Source organism: Dreissena polymorpha, chromosome 6 (genome assembly GCF_020536995.1).
Source record: "Dreissena polymorpha isolate Duluth1 chromosome 6, UMN_Dpol_1.0, whole genome shotgun sequence".
Taxonomy (NCBI): Eukaryota; Metazoa; Mollusca; class Bivalvia; order Myida; family Dreissenidae; genus Dreissena; species Dreissena polymorpha.
In genome coordinates, this window is record NC_068360.1 from 63,913,486 (window position 1) to 63,938,807 (window position 25,322).

At 35.0% G+C, this 25,322-nt stretch overlaps 1 protein-coding gene across 3 annotated transcripts in view; it reads left to right on the forward strand.

Moving 5' to 3' along the window:
- LOC127835403 (tyrosine-protein kinase RYK-like) overlaps window positions 1–24,930 on the forward strand; it is a 106,056-nt gene extending 81,126 nt beyond the window's left edge. For 2 of the 3 annotated variants that reach the window (XM_052361815.1, XM_052361817.1), the window contains exons 5-14: window positions 5,957–6,061; window positions 8,638–8,803; window positions 9,537–9,622; window positions 10,529–10,684; window positions 11,959–12,048; window positions 14,479–14,681; window positions 14,937–15,046; window positions 16,883–17,042; window positions 17,410–17,546; window positions 19,784–24,930. In XM_052361815.1, coding sequence (XP_052217775.1) covers window positions 5,957–6,061; window positions 8,638–8,803; window positions 9,537–9,622; window positions 10,529–10,684; window positions 11,959–12,048; window positions 14,479–14,681; window positions 14,937–15,046; window positions 16,883–17,042; window positions 17,410–17,546; window positions 19,784–19,895 — 1,325 coding nt within the window. In that variant the 3' untranslated portion in view covers window positions 19,896–24,930. The remainder of the gene's footprint in view (window positions 1–5,956; window positions 6,062–8,637; window positions 8,804–9,536; window positions 9,623–10,528; window positions 10,685–11,958; window positions 12,049–14,478; window positions 14,682–14,936; window positions 15,047–16,882; window positions 17,043–17,409; window positions 17,547–19,783) is intronic. The other variant, XM_052361816.1, reaches the window with a different exon arrangement.
- Window positions 24,931–25,322: the final 392 nt, after the last annotated feature.

Sequence of the window (25,322 nt, forward strand, 5' to 3'; positions counted from 1 at the left end):
TTTACGTTTTGTGTCAGTTAAGCGTCGGATTCTATTTTATTAACTGATTTGTCGGACAAAAATCCGAACTTGAACAAAGCCATTCTTTATTTTACATTGTCATGTCTGCTACGCAAAAATGTTTACATTGACGATACCGATTTTCGATAGAAGTCGTAAAATCATGCTCTACAATTTTACGACACTGCAGAAGATCATTAATATTCATGACAACTTGACCAATTGAAACAAGCAATTTCTGCAGGAAGCTCTCCTTTGCGTCTAAAAATAGCGATGAATCATGTGAATGCTCCGCGTTCATTTAAATATACTAGTTTTGTTTAAATGTAAATAACGGATACAAGAGTAATTTTACACATTAAAAGTAAAGGTTTTCACAGCAGTTATTTATAGTAATATGAATCAGTATAGATTTTTTAAAATTTATGAACGACCAGTCGGACAAGCTAGCCGCAGTTTTACTAGCCCGACCACCGATCTTACTAGACAATGTCTGTCGGACGTGCCTTAGTGTCGAACCCTGCTTTAATGAAGGCTATTTGAGTTTATTTTGAGTCATATTTGGACCGTGCTCTGTGAAAAGGGTGTTTAATGCATGTGCGTACAATGTTGTCCTAGATTAGCCTGGGCAGTCCACACAGGCTAATCAGGGACGACATTTTCCACATAAACTGGATTTTTTGCTAAGAAGAAACTTTCTTTAAACAAACAATATCATAAAAGCGCAAAGTGTCATCCCTGATTAGCCTGTGCGGACTGCACAGGCTAATCTGGGACGACACTTTATGCACATGCATTAAACCCATTTTTCACAGAGCACGGCCCATTTTATTGTTGATGAAAACACTCTAATACCTGTTAATGCCCGTGCCTTTTGATCCTATAAAAACAGACAGCCGATTGTATTTGGCATGTGTGCTGCCAGAATGAAATGCACTTACGTCTGCAGTTACGTCTGCTATTAGAAAATAAAGATGTTCTTTTATTTCTCAGATTTTGCTGTAAGGTGTAATTCAACAGAAAACCATCAAATAACAGGGAGTATTATGTTCTAATGCACTCATAATGCAAGAAATTGAAGTTATTTTTAGGGTGTCTCTATTGGCATATCCCACGGAAGCCACCAATGTATCATTCTCTTCCAATGATCCACAATTTTACTTTGGTGCCAGTTTTTGATATGGGTATATATTTAAAGCCACACAACTTATTACGCATAGTAAATTTAAGTATAAATAAGAAACATATTTTATCTATGCCAGTTAGAATATATCTGGTGGTTACAAGGTAGAAATTCGTCTTTTTTGCGCTTTAAAACTTAAAAATAATTGCGTTTGTCAAAATGGACGTATTCGTCTAGAAATCCTGCTTTCAGTTTTAAATGCTGTACCTTTTGAAAAATAATAAATTACTTGCTAACTAGGCTAGGATTTAATGACAATTTTGCACTGTGAGTGACTTTCAAATTGCATCTATATGTATTGATTAATGTGTATTTCATTTCAAGGTCAAAGGCAAGTGTGTGGCTTTAACAGGGAGTATATACAACTCAATAAACCGCGCTTTTTTTCACCAATTTTGAGAATGAGGCTGGGTCCATTTAGATTGGGAAAATTTTTGTTGTTTTGACTGACATTGGAAAATTAGTGTTGTTGTTGTTTAACTTTCAGATGCTTATAAATTGAGAATAAAAGTGTTGTCATTATTATATTTACAAATTAAGTTTCAACTTAAAGAGCTGGATGGGAGATAAACTAAATGTTAAGATGTAAATTTTGTTTATTAATTTTAAACCTTTGATTGGGAATTTTTAGGTCCCATTTGGGAAATTTTTTTTGCTTTCCATTGGGAATGCGAACGAAAAAAACAACACTGATTAAATAATGTGTTATGCAAAAGGCAGGTAATGTTTGTGAAAATATTTTTTTATGTCAACATTTTATAATGAAACTCTGTGTATATTTGTTATTGCACATATGGCAATAATAATAAGTAAAGAAATTTTACCTGTTTTGGGTTTATATAAGGCTTCATGTATGTGATGACATGTTTTCTTGGATCATTTTTGTGTGATGTTAATCTGTAGGGTTAACACATTTTAATTTGTTATCAGTTTATCTTATTTGTGAAATTTATGAATTCAAATTAGTACCAACATGATACAAAAATGTATTACTTGCATCCACAAATTATTTGAAAGTGTGGAACACACATATTGTCATGAAGGTTTGGATAAGATGGGCCACAGTGCAATATTAGACCAGAGATCATTAAAGGGAGCTAAATCTAGCTAGTTATTTGGCAAAAATTGCAAATAATATTATATTCTGTTCTTTTGTGTTTATGTCCATCACTAAACATTGAATTACATATTGACCAATGTGATTTACAAGTTTTCATTTAGCATCAAATTTTATGGTTCTCATCGATAATAGCAAAAGCAACCCGAATGGTTGACAAACATCTAACTGGTTTTCACAACAAAGTAAATAATCACTAATTGTTAAGTAGCATGATTGCCAACTAAGAATGTGTGGCCAAAATAAATACAGTGGTTCCTAACCATCTGTAAAAAATCTGTCAAACTCTTCTAGTTCTGTTACCTGTTTCTAGTCTACTAACCAGCAATAAAAGTTGGGAGTAGTGTAAGTTTACCGCCTAGAGGCTATAAAACACTAATTGGTTTATAAATACAAGGCACCGGCTGTTATTCCTGGTGATACTAGGATTACACACTTGTAGAAGCTTCTTCAGCTAATATCTATTGTTTCTAGATTAAGCACCGATTAAACAAGGGGTTGGAACAGAACTTGACAAGTGAGCATCTCAAGAAAAACAATTAATAAAGTTGTTAGTGGTCTGTCTATTGTTTTTCAAGCTGTCTGGCACTGTTTTAATTTTGCAGGATAAACAATTTCTCCCACCTTTCTGTGTTCATTGTGGTGTTTGCTTTTGTTGTAATCACAATTGTGCTGTCTTTAGATAAGTTTTGTATTGATTATGAAGCATTTGTATACAAAATCAGTATTTTTGCTGTTGATTTATATGAAAAAAGGTCAAGGAATATACACAAAATCTTCAAAAATCTCGAAAATGTAAAGGATTTCCACAAAAATAAAATATTAACAACACCATCTGCGTATTGCAAACATTTGTTATGATTTGTTTGTTATTATATGGATGGAAGGTTCTGGTTCCAAGATTATTACCACCCTTGGGTATCTTATGAAGTCATACTTCAGGAAGATAGGAGCACACAATAATTTTTCCTTAAATATGTATTGCCTATGGATAATTGTCCCCTACCAATGAAACCGGAGGGGACTTATGGTTTGCACTCCGTCTGTCTGCCAGTCTGTCTGTCAGTCAGTCCGACACACTTTTCTGGATCCTTTACTTTAAATTAAACTTGAAACATGGATAGATGGCAATATGGAGATTATGCACATTATTTCATTTTGTTCCTACGTCAAAAATAATGGTTGCTATGGCAACAAATAAACATATTTTTTTTACTGACAATGGTGGAGTTTCACCGGTAGGGGACCACATTGCTTGGCAATCTCTTGTTATACAAGCCATGACAGTGAATAAAACCTAATATAGTCAACATATGACTTAAAATTAAAGCAGGGTATAATATTGAAGCCTCACAATTGTTTTATACCCTTGTAGTACTTAGCAGGCAGAAAAATGGAACATTATTTAATTGGGCCCAAAACTGTCAACTTTACTTCTTTTTGTGTTGTAATAATTTTCATGAAATAGAACAATTCAGAGCTCCAGATAAGGGTCGTATTTTCGTGATAACGAATTATTTTCAAATCCGTTACGTATTTATTTTAAAATCTTGTCGTACCATTACGAATTACACAATCAAGTTACGAATATTATTTTTACATCGGTTCGTATCGATATTTTTGGAGTTCTTTTCGCGTATTAAAGATCTTTTCGGTGCTTATATAAAATGGTTATCGGGTTTGTTTAACAAAGCGCATTTTTTCCAATAAAAGCGGCATGTGCAGTCTATCTGTCAAAAAACAATGGCGGCGCCCAGAGAGCGTCCTAAAAAACTGCAAAGCGTGCAAAATCATGCTTTTAACATATTGTATGCAAAGTGAGCCGAAGTTGAATGTTAAGAAAGACATTATAGAAAAGATCTTATACGATGTTGAATGTTTAGTTGCCGAAACAGTGGGAAAAGCTAAAAAAAAAACGCGACACGACGGGTCCAAACTTGAACAAAAAAACATTGAACGAGTTGAAGGGACAATTCCCGTGGCCAATTGTTAAAAAGATTAAAGGGGAGACCAGTTTTAATTGTGAAATATGTAAAAATTCATCAAAGGCATGCAATCTAAGCACAGTTTGGGCATATGAAGGTATTTGCAAAATAAAATTTTATAATACTGAATAGACACTGTTGAACTCGTTTAAATAAAGTTGCTAGTATGTTTATTTTGATTGTTTTGCATGAAAGTAACCAATATTATTTATTTTTAGGTCATTAAGAAAAGTTAAGAATTATTTTCCAAAACTTAGTAGTAACGTTAAGAATAAAATTTCAGAGTTAAGAATTATTTTTAAAAATCTGGTTGTAACGTTAAGAATTTCACAAAACCTTATCTGGGGCTCTGACAATTGTTATTAAAGTTCTTTCAAAACTGTTGTGCTGTTTCTGAGTAACTAACTGAAAATAAAAAGAAACCAATAGTTACACCAGCAAAAACACCAGCAGACTCTGTGTGTTTCTATTTTTCTCCAAAGCAAACTACATTTAAACACAGCATCTTGAAATTGAGGTTGCTTTCCAAGTCAATTCTCACAATACCCCACTTTTTTATGCCCCCGAAGGAGGTCATATATTGATCGGACTGTCTTTCTGTCCGTCTGTCTGTCCGTCTGTCCTTCGGGGGCATATAGTGATCGGACCGTTTGTCCGTCTGTCTGTCTATCCGTCACACTTTGCGTTTAGGTTTCAAAAAATGCTCATAACTTCTATGTCACTTCAGATAGCAATTTCATATTTGGCATGCATGTGTATATGGACAAGGCCTTTCCATATGCACACAAATTTTGACCCCTGTGACCTTGACCTTGAACTTAGGGTCCGGGTTTAGGTTTCGAAATCTGCATTTAGGTTTCGAAAAATGCTCATATCTTCTATGTCCCTTGAGATATAACCTTCATATTTGGTATGCATGTGTATATGGAAAAGGCCTTTCCATACGCAAAATAATTTTGACCCCTGTGACCTTGAACTTAGGGTCCGTGTTTAGGTTTCGAAATCTGTGTTTAGGTTTTGAAAAATGCTCATAACTTCTATCAAGCGTTTATAGGGGGCATAAGTCATCCTATGGTGACAGCTCTTGTTTCTTCTCTCTTGCCTGTTCAAGTATTTATGTTTTATTTTATGCTAAGTCACATTTTTATGCCCCCGAAGGAGGGCATATAGTGATTGGACCGTCCGTCCTTCAGTCACACTTGCGTTTAGGTTTCGTGTATAGGTTTCGAAAAATGCTCATAACTTCTATGTCCCTTCACATAGCAAATTGATATTTGGCATGCATGTGTATCTCATGGAGCTGCACATTTTGAGTGGTGAAAGGTGAAGGTGAAGGTCATCCTTCAAGGTCTCTTGTTCTCACTTTCATTGTTTCAGTGGATATTTCCCTATTCAAGGAGGTATTCATGCCGTTTTAAAACGAGGTCACCAAGGTTAATAAGGTCACCATGGCGTAGTTGCTATGTTTTCCATCTAGTGACCGTGAGGTTTCGGGTTTGATCCCTACTGTGGGAGCATTAGTAAGATCTCCCACCAAGACACAAAGTACTGGTTCAACCAAGTCTTGAGAGTGTTTCAATAAGCCTAAGGCTTCGGATTCAATCAAGCTAAAATAAATAGGTTAAAACTATTTAAAACAAAGCTGAACATTCTTTACTTTTATCGTTTCAGTGGACACCTACCTGTTCAAGGAGCTGTCAACACCCTCAGTGCACAAGGTTCAACCTGCCAACGTGTCCCAAGACATTCACCTTCATAGGGACCTGAACCTGCACAGTTAGTGTTTTTTATGCACCCGGATCGAAAGATCAGGAGTATATTGTTTTTGGCCTGTCTGTCTGTCTGTCATTCATTCATTCATTCATTCATTCATTCATTGTATGTGTATGTCCCAAAACCTTTGCCTTGGTTAAATTTTGATAACTTTTGCATTATTTAAGATAGCAACTTTATATTTGGCATGCATGTGTATCTCATGGAGCTGCACATTTTGAGTGGTGAAAAGTCAAGGTCAAGGTCATCCTTCAAGGTCAAAGTTCAAATATCATTGTATTTTTCTTTCCTAAAACTTTAACCTTTGTTAAAGTTTGGTCATAAATTTTTGAATATTGAAGATAGCAACTTGATATTTGGCATGCATGTGTATCTCATGGAGCTGCACATTTTGAGTGATGAAAGGTCAGGTCAAGGTCATCCTTCAAGGTCAAAGGTCAAATATATGGCTTCAAAGCGGCGCAGAAGGGGGCATTGTGTTTCTGACAAACACATCTCTTGTTTTGTAGTTGAAATTCGGGTCAAGTAGAGGTAACTATTCCCAACCGAAAAAAGTATATATTTTTCCCAAATGAAATTTCTTACAAAGGGATGTACTATGGGATTACCTGGGGGCCGTTTCATCAAACATCGTTCGACAAAGTTAAAATACGATACGAATTTCAAAGAAACATAATTTTAAAAGAGTGAAGCATATTTTTGCTTATTTCCAGTAAAATCATTAATTTTATCATTGTCTCACCCATTGCTTATATCTTGCGGAGCTATTTATCAACAGCTTGTATATTTTCAGTTTTTAAATTTCAGTCGTACATTAAGATTATTGTACGGTCTTTGATGGAACTGCCCCCTGCAACTGGCAGTAGGGCCAAGTCAAAGCCAAAGTTGTCTGCATGCAAAATGTTTAAATCAGATCATCATGAAACTTTGTGATAGTGTTTGTGGGCATAAAATCACTGCCAAGTTTGATAACCAGCCAGATTTTATTATGCTGTTCTGAATTATAGTCCCTAAATGGACCATATTGACCATATTGACCTTGTTGGCTCTGTAACTCAAATAGTTTAAATTTCATCATCATCAAACTTGGTGGAGACGTTTGAAGGCATATGATGTAAACCAATTTCGAAAAACAGACATACCACTTTAATCACTTCGTAGTAAAGGCCCTTGATTTGAAAATAAAATTGCCAAATTAACCTTGTCTGGCTTTTACCTTAAAGCCCGATAAAAACTCAAAATCAACGAAAATTTATAAAAATATTTTGTACAATAAGGTTTACATATAAAAAATAAGTGTACCTTAAAGCAATAGACAAAATTTTAACGCTAGATGTGGTATGGTAACATAGATTTGACGAGATAAGAAATGCTTGTTTTTATTGGCTGACCTGAGCACAACGTGCTCATGGTGAGCTTTTGTGATCGCCTTTTGTCCATCGTGCGTCGTCTGTCATCCGTTGTGGGGCGTCAACATTTGCCTTGTTAACTCTCTAAAGGCCAAATTTATTGTCCAATCTTCATGAAATTTGGTCAGAAGATTGGTCTCAATTATATCTTGGATGAGTTCGAAAATGGTTATGTTTGCTTGAAAAACATGGCTGCCAAGGGGTGGGGCATTTTTCCTTATATGGCTATATATGTATATAGTAAAATCTTGTTAACACCCTAGAGGCCACATTTATTGTCCGATCTTCATGAAACTTGATCAGAAGATTCATCCCAATAATATCTTGGACGAGTTCAAAAATGATGCCGGTTGATTGAAAAGCATGGCCGCCAGGGGGCAGGGCATTTTTTCTTATATGGCTATAATAAAACCTTGTTAACACTCTAGAGGCCACATTTATTGTCCGATCTTCATGAAACCTGGTCAGAAGGTTTGTCCCAATGATATCTTGGATGAGTTTGAAAATGGTAACCTTTGCTTAAAAAACACAGCTGCCAAGGGGCGGGGCATCTTTCCTTATAAGGCCATATTCGGCTATTGTAAAATCTTGTTAACACTCTACAGGCCACATTTATTGTGCAATCTTCATGAAACTTGGTCAGAAGATTCATCCTAATAATATCTTGGACAAGATCAAAAATGATACCCTTTGGTTGAAAAACATGGCCGCCAGGGGGCGGGGCCTTTTTCCTAATATATGGCTATAGCAAAACCTTGTTGACACTCTAGAGGCCACATTTATTTTCCGATCTTCATTAAACTTGGTCAGAAGATTTGTCTCAATGATATTTTGGATGAGTTTGAAAATGGTTTTGGTTTCTTTAAAAACATGGCCACCAGGGGGCGGGGCATTTTTCTTATAAGGCTATATATGGCTTTTGTAAAACCTTGTTAACACTCTAGAGGCCACATTTATTGTCCAATCTTCATGAAATATAGTCAGAAGATAAAATTTTGTCTTATTGATTTCTTGGATGAGTTTGAAAATGGTTAAGTTTGCTTGAAAAACATGGCTGCCAATGGGCGGGGCATTTTTCCTTGAAAGGTCTTAAATAAAACTTATCTTTCTAAGGGACAACAAATGCATGAAAATACATATCTATGTGGTTAAGGGTTAATATTTCTGCAGATCTGAAGCCCCTGGACAGCTCTGACGACAGCGGCAAGTCTACGCATGTATTCTACATCGCCGTGGGGTGTGCCTGCGCGTTGATCATCTTCATTGCACTGGCTGTTGCCGTGTACTACCTGAACTCTCAAAAATCAAGCAACCGCCCATATGTGGAGAGAATCAGGTGATTATCTGATAATTGATTATGACAGCTATTGAAATTCCGCCATTTATGGGGAGCTGGTCTTTCAGTATTATAATAGTGCAGCACAGTAGGCTTATAGCCATTTCTGGCTTTCAAGGAAGGAATTTTATTGCAAAAAATTGTCAAGGGAGAAATTTACTTTTCCAAATTTCAGCTACTTTATTTTATGATTTACTTGGTTTATCAGCAAATATTTATATTTGTGAATCCTTTTAAATATTAGCTATTGAAAATTTGTTAATATTTACTTTTAGAACAGTGAACAAAATATATGGCCAAAAGTATCACTGTGACTACTTTTTGGCTGGTTCTTGAATTAATACGTTAAATGCATTGGAACATTAATTTTTCCTTACTCAAATTTTATGAAATGGTGTCCAATATCCCCTTGACCAAAATATGAAAATGTTGCTGTCTATATTTCTCAAAATGATTGAGTAATAAATGCACATTTGATTCAACGAGAAACTAGTTTTAATTTTGAGACTAAGAAGAATATGAAGAATAAGATGTTGTGAGGGCTCGATGAAAAAATAGGGAATACAAGATGTCTCATTAAGACACAGGAGGGTTATATCGCATTGATATTTTGACCAAACATTTTGATATAACTCGGCTACTATGTCAATATTTGACAAATATGAACTTAAATTCCTCTCCTTTATAAACCCTTTTGTCTATTATATTTCTTTGCTTATGTTTCCTTTTTAAGTGACACAAGCAGTTCCCAGGCTCTGACTCAACAAACCAAGTCATTTCTGCGGTCAGAAACCCCCAACAGGAGCATAGGGGGATCTCGTAAGTGGAACTCCTGGCTGCATCATGTTGTCCCACTGCGTCCAGCAGACAATTTTTAATATGACACTGTTTCATTTAGATAATATAAGTGTGGCCATTGGAATTAGCAGGTAGATCTAGAATTATTAAATGAGCTTTGTTCTGCTAAAACTGGGCTTAATGCGTGTGAATAAAGTGTTATCCAGGATTAGCCTGTGCAGTCTGCCACACTTTTCGCCTAATGGTATTTTTTCATTAAAAGGAAGTTGTCTCTTCTTAGTGAAAATATGGTTTAAGATGGAAAGTGTTATGCCTGATTAGCCTGTGCAGACTGCGTAGGCTAATCAGGGTTCGCACTTTACATACATGGGTTAAGACCAGTTTTTCTAGAAGGAGGCTCATGTATAATATTGCACTGTTAAATTATGATCACCATACAAAGTTGGTTCACTGGAAAAAGGGGAATGACCTAAAATTCTTATATTACAATCACTCTGTATCAAGACAATGTTACAATCCTAGCTGTATGAAACCAAGAATCTCAACAAGCCAAGTTTTCAAAATTTGCCAAGAAGGACTTGCGGGCTTGTGCTTAATTTCGAAAAAAAATGTGTGAGAATATTTATGGTTTCATAAGATGTTTGTCCATCTTTCAATATTTTTACATCTTTATTTGATAAAGTGTGCAAAAGCTAAATATCCTGGCATTTGTTTCCAAAGTTTTATGTATATTTTAATAGCTAAAATTACATATGCAAAGAATTTCCTCTTATATCATATACAAAATTAAAAAGTAAAGAAGCTTAAGATTTTATTATTAAACATTAGTACAACAACAAACAATATAATTTCTGTCCTTTATGTTTTTGTTTGAAAGTATTTTTTGTTTATTGAGCATGTTAAGAACAGGATGAATATCTTTCCTAGATTCTGTGATTTCAGTCCGTAGCTACCCTCGGGGTGTATCCCCGATCCCTGAGTTACGCCAGCAGACCCCTGTGTACCCTATCGACCCTTACAGCACCTTACAGGAGATAGCCATTGACCGAGCCAGAATATCTCTATCAGAGATCATCATGGAAGGTGAGTGGATCATGGTCAATAATTGGGATAAGGATGGGATATGTAGACAATAATTGAGAGTTGATAGGGATATGTGGTAAATAATTGAGATTAGATGGGGATATGTGGAAAATAATTTGATTGGAATATGTGGACAATAATTTGATTGGGATATGTGGAAATAACTGGGATTCAATTGGGATATTTGGAAAATAATTGGGATATGTGGACAATAATTTGATTGGGATATGTGGAAATAATTAGGATTTGATTGGGATATGTGGAAAATAATTGGATTAGATAGGAATATGTGGAAAATAATTTTGATTGAATTGGTAGATTTATGTTTTATGTTTGGTATAAGATTGGGATATGTGGACAATAATTGGATTGGATTGGGTTATGTGGAAAATAATCGGAGTTAATTGAGATATGTTGAAAATAGTTTGTATCAGATTAGGATATATGGAATATAATTAATTGGAGTGGATTGCCATATGTGACTGAGCTAGAACATCCATCTCTGAGATCATGGATGGGGAATGATAGAAATTGGATTGGAAAAAGTGGGACATACATATAATTTGGATTGAAATGTATATGTGGGAAATACATGAAATACAATTTAATTGGGAAATTTGGAGACTGTTTAGCATTGAATTGGGATATTTATTAGAATGGACTGGATTTATGTGGGTTATAATTGGGATATGTATAAGCTAATGGCAAATAGATTGGGATTGTGCTGGAAATAATTGACAATTTACTGGGATATGTTTGTAGTTGTATTACATGAGGATATGTGTGAGAAATAATTGGCCCATTATTGTGATATCTGTGGGACATATGTCACATGATATGTGGCATTTTATTGGATAGGTCTATGATGTGGAATAGTTTTTGTTATGGGATATATGCGAGGTAAATCATTGAATTTGATTGGTTTTGTTGAGGTGAACATATGGAAAAAAGTTTGTATTTGATTGGAGAATGTATAATACATTAGTAAGTTGAATATGGAGATTTCATGGACTTTGCAGCAAATAAATTAGACTGAATTTGTGATACTAGATATGTGGAACATTATTGGAGCTGATTTGGATTGTGTGTGTGTTAAGATATATGCTTAAATGATTGGAATTTGTTAAGGGAGGATGTGGATATAATTGAAATTGAATTGTGAAAATAATAAATAATGATTTGGTAAAACATCCACACAAAGTCTTATCTCTGATTGTAATTGTAATTAAGATTGATCTCTTTGTATTAATTTATGTCCTTAATGTTTGTTTTAGGTACATTTGGTAAGGTTTACTGTGGGACTCTACTCAGTGAAGAAAGCAGTGATATTGCTGACCAGGAGATATACTTGAAAACAGTTACTGGTATGTGGTATCCATGGTTACCAGGAAAGAAACAATATTTAAAGTGTTTGTAGTTTTTACTGTTTTATTAAAGCTTGTTTTAAAGGCTCCACATTTAATTGCATTTTTGGTAAACCTTATCAAAACATCATGACATTATGATTCCCACCAAAATATCCAGCAGAACCTTTATAAAACGTAAACAAAAAATTGAAGAACATGAAAGTCATTATTAAATTGTTTGGTGTGAGGATAGTATGATTATACCCCAACAAACGAAGTTTTGGGGGGTATATAGGAATGAGCTTGTCTGTTGGTCGGTTGGTCGGTCGGTCCGTATTTAGTGTCCGCTCTCTAATTAAAGTAGTTTTCATCAGAGCTTCACCAAACTTGGATGGAAGTTGTATCTAGATGATGTCTAGGTCAAGTTCGAATACGGGTCATGCTGGGTCAAAAACTAGGTCACGGGGTCACTTAGTGTGTTTAAAACATTGAGCATGGTGTCCACTGTTTTTGTGAAGACAACATGCAAAATATTCTGTGTTTATGCGGCATGTGGGGGTATTCGTCACGTCTGTGACAAAGCTCTAGTTTTTTTTTTAGCTTACCTGAGCAAAACATGCTCATGGTGAGATTTTGTGAGCTTTTGCCTTTTGTGCAGCCTGCATTTTGTTGTCTGTTGTCAACATTTGCCATCTGATGATATCACACCTGAGTTTGAAACTGGGTTAAAAAATAGGTTATTGTGTAAATTAAAGAAAACACTTGTTAACAACCCAAAGGCCAAGTGTATGGCCCAATTTTATAAAACTTGGTTAAAACATTTGTACCAATGATATCTCAGTCAAATACAAAACAGGATAATTTATGTAAAATAATAGGTCAAATACAAGGTCAAATGACTGAAATAGAATGTGAATTTTAATCTTCATGAAACTTTGTGAGAACATTTGTCTTTATCATATTCCAGCCAAGTCAGAAACTGGTTCACCTGGTGCCAAAAACTAGGCCAATTGGTCAATTTGAAAAAAGCGTGCGAACACTCTGGCGGCCACATTCATTTTACAATCTTCATGAAAACTGGCAATAAGCTTTTCCCCAGGGATTTTATGGCTGCGTATATTAACAGTGGTTATGTTAGGTAAAATAAATTAATTAGGTTCTTCAGATCTGTGGTAAGCACCTTAAGGGCCTTTGGCCTTTTTGTTTTTATACACTCATGTTGATGGAAAAAATACTTAATCTCTGATTGTGTGAGAACCATAGTCCGTAATCTATTGTAAGCAAACAATATTCTTCACACTTTTATGTTTTTTTCGCGAAAGGAAGTCTCTTCTTATCAAAGTCCAGCATAGGTAGAAAATGTTGATTAACCTGTGGGATCTGCACAGGCTAATCTGGGACAACAGTTTAGGTACATGCATTAAGCTCCGTTTTCGGTAGGGAGGCTCATTTGTTTCTTATTTGTTATGTTTGACATTAACATTGACACCAGTTTAGGAAATATGTTGGTTTTGTTGGTTGTTATGTATTTTAATTCACGCATGAAACCCCATTTTCCAAGAGGGAGGTTAAAATATTTTCTATATTTAATGCATGTTTGTTAAGTGTCATCTCAGATAAGCCTATGCAGTCTGCACAGGTTAATCAGGGAGGACCCTTTTGGCTTTTATGTTTGTTTCCCATATTTTGTATATGCCTGTTTTTAAAAACGGGACGTATTATAGTTTCACCCTTGGCGGGCAGCGGGCGGCGTCCACAGCAGTGTCCGCTCTCTAATTAAAATAGTTTTCATCAGATCTTCACCAAACTTGGTCAGAAGTTGTGTCTAGACAATATCTAGGTCAAGTTCGAATATGGGTCATGCCAGGTCAAAAACTAGGTCACGGGGTCACTTAGTGCATTTGAAGGATTAGGCATGGTGTCCGCTCTCTAATTCAAATAGTTTTCACCCGATCTTCACCAAATTTGGTCAGAAGTTGTGTCTAGATGATATGTAGGTCAAGTTCAAATATGGGTCATGCCGGGTCAAAAACAAGGTCACGAGGTTACTTAGTGCTTTTGAAGCATTTAGCATGGTGTCCGCTCGCTAATTGAAGTAGTTTTCATCTGATCTTTACCTTATTTGGTCAGAAGTTGTGTCCAGATGATATGTAGGTCAAGTTCGAATATGGGTCATGCCGGGTCAAAAACGAGGTCACATAGTGCATTTCAAGCATTTAGCATGGTGTCCGCTCTCTAATTGAAGTAGTTTTCATCTGATCTTCACCAAATTTAGTCAGATGTTACATCTAAATGGTATCTTGGTCAAGTTCAAATATGGGTCATGCCGGGTGAATAACTAGGTCTCGAGGTCACTTAGTGCATTTCAAGCATTGAGCATGGTGTCCAAAACCTTCGAACGGGCGTATCTTGTGACAGTTTGGCACTCTTGTTTCTAATTGTTTTCAGAGCATGCACGCAGTGACCAGGTCAACCTGTTCCTGGTGGAGAGCTGCATGATGAAGAATCTACCTCACCCCAACATTCACCCAGTCATAGGGGCGTGTCTGGAGGGGTCCCAGCCCCCCTACGTCATATACCCGTACTCCACAGAGGGCAATCTGAAAAAGTTTCTGCAGAAATGCCGCTTTTCTGATTGCAATTCACATTATGTGAGTGCATTGGCTATTTTTTTCTAGTAATGAGAGTAGTAGAGTTCAGAGTTATTTCTTACAGTTACGGGGCCAGTCTTATGACTGTCCCGTCTGTATCGTCTATCTGGTGAGAATATCAAAATGTGTTGCACTGATTGAGGAAGAACACACACACAAGAGTGATATCAAACACATGAGGCTTAATTTCAGTTTCTCTTTAACAACAAAAATACTTGAACAAATACAAAATATGTATTGTTACTATATTTTCAGTCATTATCAACTCAACAAATAGTCTACATGGCCATTCAAATCATTCGCGGGATACAGTTTCTACATCGGAAGAAGATTGTACATAAAGACATCGCAGCTAGAAATTGTGTGTAAGTACATTGTTCAAACTTTATGATTGTATCTATATTGCATTAAAAAACTTAGTTTTATTCAGACACGAGTCACTCTGCCATCTGGGTTTAATCATTACTATCGGGGAGATTTTGAGATTCCTACCTGGGTGGGATGAAACCCTAGACTTTCATATTGCTAGGCGGACTCCATATCTACTATGTTAACCCTTTGCATGCTGGGAAATTTGTCGTCTGCTAAAATGTCGCCTGCAGAATTTCTAAAATTAGCATTTTCTTCTATTTTTTTCAAAGAATACTATCAGAATAGCAAACAGTTTGGATCCTGATGAGACGCCACGTTCTGTGGCGTCTCATCTGGATCCAAACTGTTTGCAAAGGCCTTCAAAATTCGGTTCCCGCACTGAAAGGGTTAATACTTTACAATGATACCAATACCAGTTAAGTCATCAGCTAATGTGTTATTTTTCTGATGCCATACCCAGCGTGTTCAGTTGGCAGAGCTCTCAACTGTTGATCCTGAGTTTGAATCCCATCCTGGCCTCAGAACTTGTCACAAAATTATGTATAGGGCATCCTATATGTTTATGTAATCGATAAATAATATTTTTTTTATTTTTTTGTGTGACTTATTTTATTGTGTTCCTGCAAAGTTAAAAATAGTAATACTTTGCAAGCGAAATTGAAAAAAGAATTAAAATGGAGATGACGTACACACTGTTTTTACCTGAGTTTATAGATCAAGGTGCTTGTAGTTTCACACAACTATTCATTTTTAACCAGGTTTTCCGAAGGAAAAAACTGGTTATTAGATTGGCGAATGCGGGCGGGCTGGCTGGCTGGCTGGCTGGCGGGCTGGCTGGCGGGCTGGCGGAACAAGCTTGTCCGGGCCATAACTATGTCGTTCATTGTCAGATTTTAAAATCATTTGGCACATTTGTTCACCATCATTGGACGGTCGCGCGAAATAATTACGTCGATATCTCCAAGGTCAAGGTCACACTTTGAGTTCAAAGGTCAAAAATGGCCATAAATTAGCTTGTCCTGGCCATAACTATATCATTCATTGTGAGATTTTAAAATCATTTGGTACATTTGTTCACCATCATGGGACGGTGTGTCGCACGAAAGAATCACGTCAATATCTCCAATGTCAAGGTCGCCACGACTAAAAATAGATTTAAAAAAAAAAAAAAACTTACAAAGGGGGGTAATTTTGTTTGTTCATTTCAAAAGTTCAGTTTGAGTTTTCTCCCTTTATCAGATTTTTTTTTCACAATGAAAACCTGGTTTTGTGACAATTTTGTCCCTTGTTATTTGTTCACATAATATGCGATTTTGGAATCACCTTAACGCAATTTTCACACGTTTTGGGACTTTTTTTATGGCATTTGGAATTTTGTAATATTTACCCAATTGGGACAGTGCAGTTTGCTGTTACTTTCTATAGATGGTTAAAAATTGCTGTGCCAACATGGAATGTTTTAAATTAATCACCAGATTATGAAATATATATCCCAATCTCTGTATTTCAAAAGAAAACATATGTCTTAAATTCTTAATCATAAAAAAATGATTCCAGTATATTTTATCTGACATTTCAATCCCAATTTAATGATCATCTTATCAAAATTACTGTCTCAGAAATCCTTACAGTTATGATGCCTCTTTGCTGATAAGTCAAGCATTGTGCAATATTTCAACCATGTGTCAAAATTGCCCAATATTTCAACCATATGTCAAGATTGCACAATATTTCAACCATGTTTCAAGATTGCACAATATTTCAACCATGTATCAAGATTGCGCAATATTTCAATTCGTGGGTCAGGATTGCATTTTCTGTTTTTTCAGTGTTGAGAGTGATTTAATAGTGAAGATCACAGATAATTCATTGTCACGAGATCTGTTCCCTAATGACTACAACTGTCTGGGAGACAATGAAAACCGTCCAGTGAAATGGCTTGCGTTAGAAGCCATTAACGAGCATAGATTCTCATCGGCCAGTGATGTTGTAAGTTTCTGCATGCATTAAGCTAAAGTGCTAAATTTTGAAACTTTCTGCTTTTATGGAATTTTAGTGTAAATGAAGTCTCTTCTTAACAAACAACCAGTGTAGGCAGAAAGTGTCGTCCCTGATTAGCAGACTGCACTGCACTTGCATTAAGTTCAGTTTTCCCTGAACAAGGCCCATTATTATCAACCTTAATGTTTAAGTGCATGTGCGTAAAGTGTCATCCTAGATTTGCAGTCAGCAAGGGCTAATCAGGGACTAAAATTTCTTCTTTTAATTCTCACATATTATAAGCCTTGCTGTTTCAGTACAGTGTTATATCAGTTGCACTAATCCTCAAGTATTATCTTCAGCCTCACTGTTTCAGTGGTCATTTGGTGTGGTGTTGTGGGAGCTCGTGACGCTGGCCCACCAGCCGTATCCAGACATCGACCCCTTTGAGATGTCCGCCTACCTGCATGAGGGGTACCGGCTGGCTCAGCCACCAAACTGCCCCGACGAGCTGTAAGTAGAACTGTATATATGGTTACTGCTGTAAGATTTTGGACACTTAAAAAAAACGTGTTCGAAAATGTAGGTACACAAAAATAGTAAGAATACTGTAATTGTTTCGGGACACTTCAAACAAAATCTCATTTTTTTCATGTTCAAAAATGTTAAATTCATGTCCGAATATATAAATATTATACATTATATAAACAAATATATGTTCAAATTTATGTACTAAAAAATGTTCTCAAAAGTGAGTGTTACAAAAATTTAGAGACTCCCTGTGTGATTTATCACCAAATAAGAGTAATTCTGATGAAACACAGCCGTCTGATCATTTAGAGTCTTTAATAATGGGGTAAAATCTTGGTATCTTGGTATTTGAAACATTTCTTAAAATTTAGGGACTCCAGCATATTCTTAGAGGTTATTTTCTGAAAATTTAGAGGCACCCTGTGTGATTTGTCAACTAATTGGAAGAATGCTGATAACACAACTGACTAAAAATGTAGTCATTGGTGATGGGGGGGGGGTGGAATTCTGTCTGTCTGTTTTAAATTGGTTATAATGTTTTGTGTGTTGATTAAGGTTTAAGAAACTTCTTTCCAGTGCCAGTACCAGTATGTTTGAATGACAACTTTGTATGTTAAACATACACATAAATACAATGAAATATTATGTTTTTGTACCGAGAAAAGGGTGAGAACTGGTATCCACATTGTCATTATGCAATCTCGAGTTACGTACCTTTGTCTTAAATTTTTTAAGTTTTAGGACCCATAGAGGTTTTTATTCCTAGGGAACAGTATAAGATTATATGCCTCAGTATGCACAAGGGCTCTATGTTTGCAAAGATATTTGGACAAATATAAATAGCAACTGAAATTGTAGCTCACAACAAATAAACATTTATGATATATACGCTACTAAAACAAATCAAATGGAAAAGATTACAACTCAATTAACCCATTTATGCCTAGCGTCTAGAAAAAAGGCCTTGGCAAACCGCGTAGACCCAGATGAGACGCCGCATGATGCGGCGTCTTATCAGGGTCTGCGCTGTTTGCTTAAAGGAATTTCTGTAAGAAATATTCTTTATATGGAAATAAATATACTAGGCATCCCTTATTTTGTAAATAAATTGATCCAATTTAGAAGGATGGGAGAGTTCACTAGGCATAAATGGGTTAAGTTATCATAGAGGTTGGTGCTCAGACATTATATTACAAAATTCCATCATAGCCGTAATTGGTATACGCTGTTTAATAAGACTGTTAGACAACAATTATGAACATTCTAAAAGTCAATCTAAGTCTTTATCTGAAATATTTCATTAATAGAAACCAAAGCTCAAATTGCAACTTTTTAACGCAATTATAATGTTAGTTAAAGTTATTGCACAAGTCATCATCATAGTAAGTTTAACTAAGGTACATACAACTGTTTAAGTATAATCTACACGCTTTTCTTGTTGCACAGTTGACTATTTCCAAACATGGATATCACTGTTTTTTAACAATGCTAACCCTTTTAGCTCTGGAACCAAATTTTAAAGGCCTTTGCAAACAGTTTGGATCCAGATGAGACGCCACAGAACGTGGTGTCGTATCAGGATCCAAACTGTTTTCTTTTCTGATAGTATTCTTTGAAAAAAAAAATCGAAGAAAATGCTAATTTTAGAAATTCATCAGACATTTTAGCAGACGACAAACTTCAAAGCATGCAAAGGGCTAATCAAAACTAACAAAATTCCTCACTATGGTTTTTTCCTTACCTGCTAAGAAGCAATGTGAAGATTGCTATATGCATGCACCATAAAACAAGAACAGCCTGTGAGTTACTTTCAGTTTGTTCAGGTTTTATGCTGTTTGCTGCTCATCAGTAACTTAGGGTTAGAAACTAAGAATTTATTACTTGCATGTAATAAGAAAAGTCTTCAATCTAATGTAATTTTCTAAGGGACTACAAATGTGTCAAAATGTGTATCTGAGTTGTAAAGGGCTAACCCTTTGCATGCTGGGAAATTTGTCGTGTGCTAAAATGTTGTCTGCTGAATTTTTTTAATTAGCATTTTCTTCGATTTTTTCAAAGAGTACCATCAGTATAGCAAACAGTTTGGATCCTGATGAGACGCCACGTTTTGTGGCGTCTCATCTGGATCCAAACTGTTTGCAAAGGCCTTTAAAATTCGGTTCCCGCACTGAAAGGGTTAATATAGTGTTGCTAAATTTCTGGTATTTCCGGTATTTCAGGTACACCGTGATGGCAAACAGCTGGTCCATGAAAGCAGAGGAACGACCAAAGTTCTCTCAGCTATTGGCCTGTTTGCAGGACTTCTATACAGCTCTTGGTCGCTTCATCTGAGTCACAGTGGGCATGGACCAAGCTGCATGTTTATATATGGGCCTGGCTCTGGTAAAACAGGGTCTAATGCATGTGCGTAAAATGTCGTCCCACATAAGCCTGCGCAATCTACATAGGCTAATCAGGGATGACTCTTCCCGCGAAAACTGTATTGTTGCTAAGAAGTGACTTGTTTATAAGGAAAAATACCTGAACCCTTTGCATGCTGGGAAATTTGTCGTCTGCTAAAATGTCGTCTGCTGAATTTCTAAAATTAACATTTTCTTCGATTTTTTTCAAAGAATATTATCAGAATAACAAACAGTTTGGATCCTGATGAGACGCCATGTTCTGTGGCGTCTCATCTGGATCCAAACTGTTTGCAAAGGCCTTCAAAATTCGGTTCCCGCACTGAAAGGGTTCAAAGTGTAAAGTGTTTTTCCTGATGAGCCTGTTCTGACTGCACAGGCTAATCTCTGATGACCATTATGCACATTAAGCCCCATTTTCTCCGAGCGAGGCTCATATATATGACTATGAGATTATTGTGCAATGTAGTGAAGTAGTTGGACTATATAGTGCTAGATCACATCTCTTCAGAGGTTATCACGGTTTAGTTATACCATGGAATCGTATGGGGTTGATATACATGAGAATAAGGAATTGAAGTGCAGCATTAAATTTTACATCCTTCATTTCTGTTATGTGGTGTTATATCTCGTGAAATCAATGACAACATTTACCTAGTCTAGGTTAAGGTCCATAAATGTAGTGAATATAGCAAATCTTTTTCTATGGTTGAAATAATGAAAATTCAGTACTACCCTAATTTCGGATGAGAAATTTACATTTAGAAATATACAATACTTCTCAATCTTTCCAAAGGATCCACAAGACAGACAGTTAATGCCTGGATTTCATTAATGAGTTTCAACTGATTATATAAATGATGCCTAGTTCCCTAGTAGATATACTTGTACAATTTTATATTAGAAAGATAAATGATAAGAAAAATAAATCAAGTATTAAGTTGGTGTTACTTTTATACACACTGTGTGCTTCTTCGTTAAGTGATCGTGGATTTTTTTTGGTAATTGTTTATGGTTACATTTTTTTTTTGATGACAAAATAAAATGTACTATTGTGCTTTTCAAACTTGTTGTTTGATGATTGTGTTGTTAGTTGATTTCATAATTGATTTATGTTTAATGCAGCTATACATTCAGTAAAAATGTTTAAAATTGTATCTTGTTAGAAAAAAAATTAGGCACATCTTAGAGATCAAAATGTAAACCATGTGTCAAAATCTGTAACATAATAACTTCAGGTAACTTTATCATACAGTTTCTATACTCTGGAGTAAAGCTAAATGTACATAGTGTATATTCAGTTTGAACACATCTTCTATTGTGTGTGTTCTATTCATATCAAGCATTTGCTATCAGATAAGTAGTGAAATACACTTAAAAATGAGAATATATCCAGTGGAATAAAATTAATTGTCATTTAAACTAAGTTCAATCATTTACATATATTGTATGAACTCATTGTTTAATGATAAAACTGGTTGAATTTTGACATTCAATCGCTTTGTCTGTCATAAATTAATTTCAAGTACCTACTTAGTAAAATTAAATGTAAATGGTTGCAGCAAAACTTGTATGTGATACTTTTAAAAAACAGTTTTATTTTTATTTTGTTTAATTTATTACTTTGTGATTTGCAATGTTGGTGCATTAGGTATTGTTTGGGTATTTTAAGAATCTTGTTTTAGACCTACTGGCATTTTGAACTTACTGTTAAGAGATTTTGGTACTTAGAAACACATAAGTCTTCTTTTGGTAATTTTTGTTTTAGTATTATACATAATGGGAATTTTTATTTTGCCAGTAAATAGGATTTTGAATAGACACTTTTTGTGATTTCTGTGAATGTATAAGAAATGCTTCTATAATATATAACTAATCAATGCAAAATTAATGTTCTGTAACATTTTAATTTATAGATAATACCCTAACAATGTTTTTATGCCCTCGGATCGAATGATCGGGGGTATATTGTTTTTAGCCTGTTTGTCTGTCTGTCTGTCATTGTATGTGTGTGGCCCAAAACTTTAACCTTGGTCATAACTTGTGCAATATTGAAGATAGCAACTTGATATTTTGCATGCATGTGTATCTCATGGAGCTGCACATTTTGAGTGGTGAAAGGTCAAGGTCATCTTTCAAGGTCAAATATATGGCTTTAAAGCGCCGCAGTAGGGGGCATTGTGTTTCACAAACACAGCTCTTGTTGGTTTTTATTAAGATTGTTTAAATTCAATCAAGCTCATAACATCTGTGTTGTTGTTTTTTCAATTCTTTTTCAATTTTATACAAATATTTTTTTTGTTTTTGTTTAATTTACATTAGCTTTTTTTTTATCTCATCATTGTATTGGTTGTCCAGAAAGTGTTGTGTATTTTTATCTGCCAAACCACAAAAACTGCTGAGTGTTTTTATTTAACAGTATTTCAGTACCTGTGTACATGTTTTGAAAATTTATACCTGGGAAAATTGTTATAGGCTACATACCACCAAGACCAAAGTGTGTGTTGTTTTGTTTCTGTATTTCATTTTGTATACTCTCTGCAAGCAAGTAGAGTGACGTCTGTCTGTCCATGTGTCTGTCAATATTTGATGAAGTAATTGTGCACTTTATACAATACAACAATCAAACTCATATGTATGTTTTTTTCGATATGATATGAAGATGTACATGTGCAATCGTTATTATCATACACTTTAAGTTGAGTGAGTTATCCCCCTGTATCATAGTTATGCCCCTTGTTAAACTTAGTAAAATGTCAATATCTTGATTATAAAACACAATATGACATTCTGCATCAATGTGTATTCATCATTATTTAGATGGTATTTGACACTAAAATGTTGTTTTAACCCTGAGCTTGTGTGTACTGTTGTACCCAATTAATTATTAATTACTTGATGTTCCATATTTTATCTTAATGTTTTGGCACCATAGTGGTAATTGTTTTAAGGTTAAAATAGTCCATTTTGCGTGGCAAATAAAAACACATTAATATAGGTTACCATAATCAGAGATACCCCATATATGCCATACATTTTCAGGCCAATTCTGGGACATTGAGCTCAATTTTCCGGGACTTTTGCAGATTTTCCGGGACATGTATACATACAGCGATATATATAGACATAAATACATAGGTTACCATAATCAGAGATACCGGGCCCCCATAATATGAATGCCTCCTGTAGTTCATATCAACGGGCCTTAAATCACAATTAACAAAAAAAACATACAATAATGTTTTGTTTGTGCTTGTAATGTGACCTTTTTGTCAAATAATTACAATTATCATAAGTTAATGATCCAATAAACATCTTATTACTTAGTCCTTGTCCTGAGTATAACATAGCTAGTCAATAATATTTCTCATAAATACGTTGCATGACACACTTAGAGGTCTATAACAATTTAAATAACATTTACATTATTGTTGTTTAAAGACTAATAAAAAACACTCCATCTTTCAGATCTATTAGTACTAGAAATGCCAATGTTTTTCAATTTGAATACCTTGAAATTCTAAACATTGTATATTGGTCCATTAACAATGGCAAATAAAAAGAATTAACCTCCTGGCAATAATTTAGATGCTTTTTTTCAAAGAGATTTAGACCTTATATTTGTGATTTGTCTGATTTCGACACTTTACATAAAACAATTATATAAACATAGTGATATGTTGGTCTAAGAAGAAATACCATTTATACCCGCTCAGTGTTTAGCTCTATCAGAGGAACCTGGCATTATCTGCTCCCCCTCCCCCACACTAGATGTAACCCTTCCAACCCATCACCAGCTGCTAAATCCCCCCAAAACCATCAAAAGTATCCATTTGTGATACACAATAACAAAAAAAAGGAAGTCTTTTTTTTTACTTTAATACTTACTTTTTTGTTTTGTTATTGTGTATATCAAAATGACAATTTTGAGGGGTTTTGGAAGGGCAGCAGCTGGTGTGTGTGGGGGGAGGGGTAGCAGCTAATGAGGAGTGCATTTGAGCTCTGCAGGAAATTCAGATGCCTAGAACTTATGATGTATGATTGATTATTATTTGTTAATTACAGGCTGTTATTTCATGGAACACTAATTACATTACACTTATTGTTCCAAGCAACCTCATTGTGCCAAATATTTGTTTACATGTATGTGTGTGTGTATTTGGTTGAATAAGATATACCCTCTAACAAAAGCTTGTTTGTTAATTGTTGTCTGAATTTGCCATTCTTATAGTGGCTTTATAGCTTATGTATGTCACATTCAAATATGTGACCCATGTTTTATAGCCCATTCTTAGACTTGCCAAATGTCACAGATAGAAATCAAAATTTCTATAAAGTCATGAACAAATCATTATTAATCAATACATGCATTTACAGAAATTAATAACTGAGTTAAAATCAAATGTTCTGATAAACTAACAGTTCTTAAAATACTCTTTATTCTGAAACTGTTTTGTTGCAAGTTTCTGGTTGTTTGAAAACTATGGCAAATGTTGCAATACAAGGGCAAACGTTAAAAGAGACTAAAGTACAACATTAAAATACTCTTGAAAACGTCCAGTTTGATAAACATTGGTAGTATGAGTTTACTAAGTTCACATACAAATAACTCGAGCATGTATATTTTGGAATACAATCTCTAAGGTTCAAGTAAGAGCACAACTTGTGTGCTCTAAATGTATTATTTTAAACATGAACTTTCTGTATTTGAATAGTTTATTTGATAAGCATTGCATGTGTTGTGAACATGATGGTGTATTAATTATGTTTTATATTAGAACATGACTGTGTATTTCATTAAGATGATTATTTAGTAATTGCCAATGAGTGGAGTTTTCTACTTAGACTGTATATTTGGTGTTACATTGAACATGGAAATCATGTATCATAGATATTATGACCTCTTATTTAATGTAATATATTTATGATTTTGATTTGAGTCAAATAAAACAAAAATAAGTAGCCAACATACAGACATTGTCTTTTTGCTTTTCAAAAAGTCATTGTGAGTGTTGTGTTTATGTCATCAACACGGTATCCGGACAAACGATATCCGGGCAATCGGCACCCAGTGTTTTTTTTGCATACCCGGACAGTCGACACCCAGTAAATTTGTCAACTCGGACAATCTGACTGACTAATGGGGTTGTTTACCCTCGGGACTGTATGTAATTCTCGAATTTTTATAATATATCTAAACTAAGTATTAGTTTATGGATGTTATAGTTTGAGTAATTAGTTTGTTTCTTGTTGATGTCCGGAGTGCGTACAGGATGCTTTTGATGTTTGTTTGTCATGTTAATTTGCGCAATCAAATTGATCATGTTTTGCTAAAGAATACTTAATGTTTACAGTATAG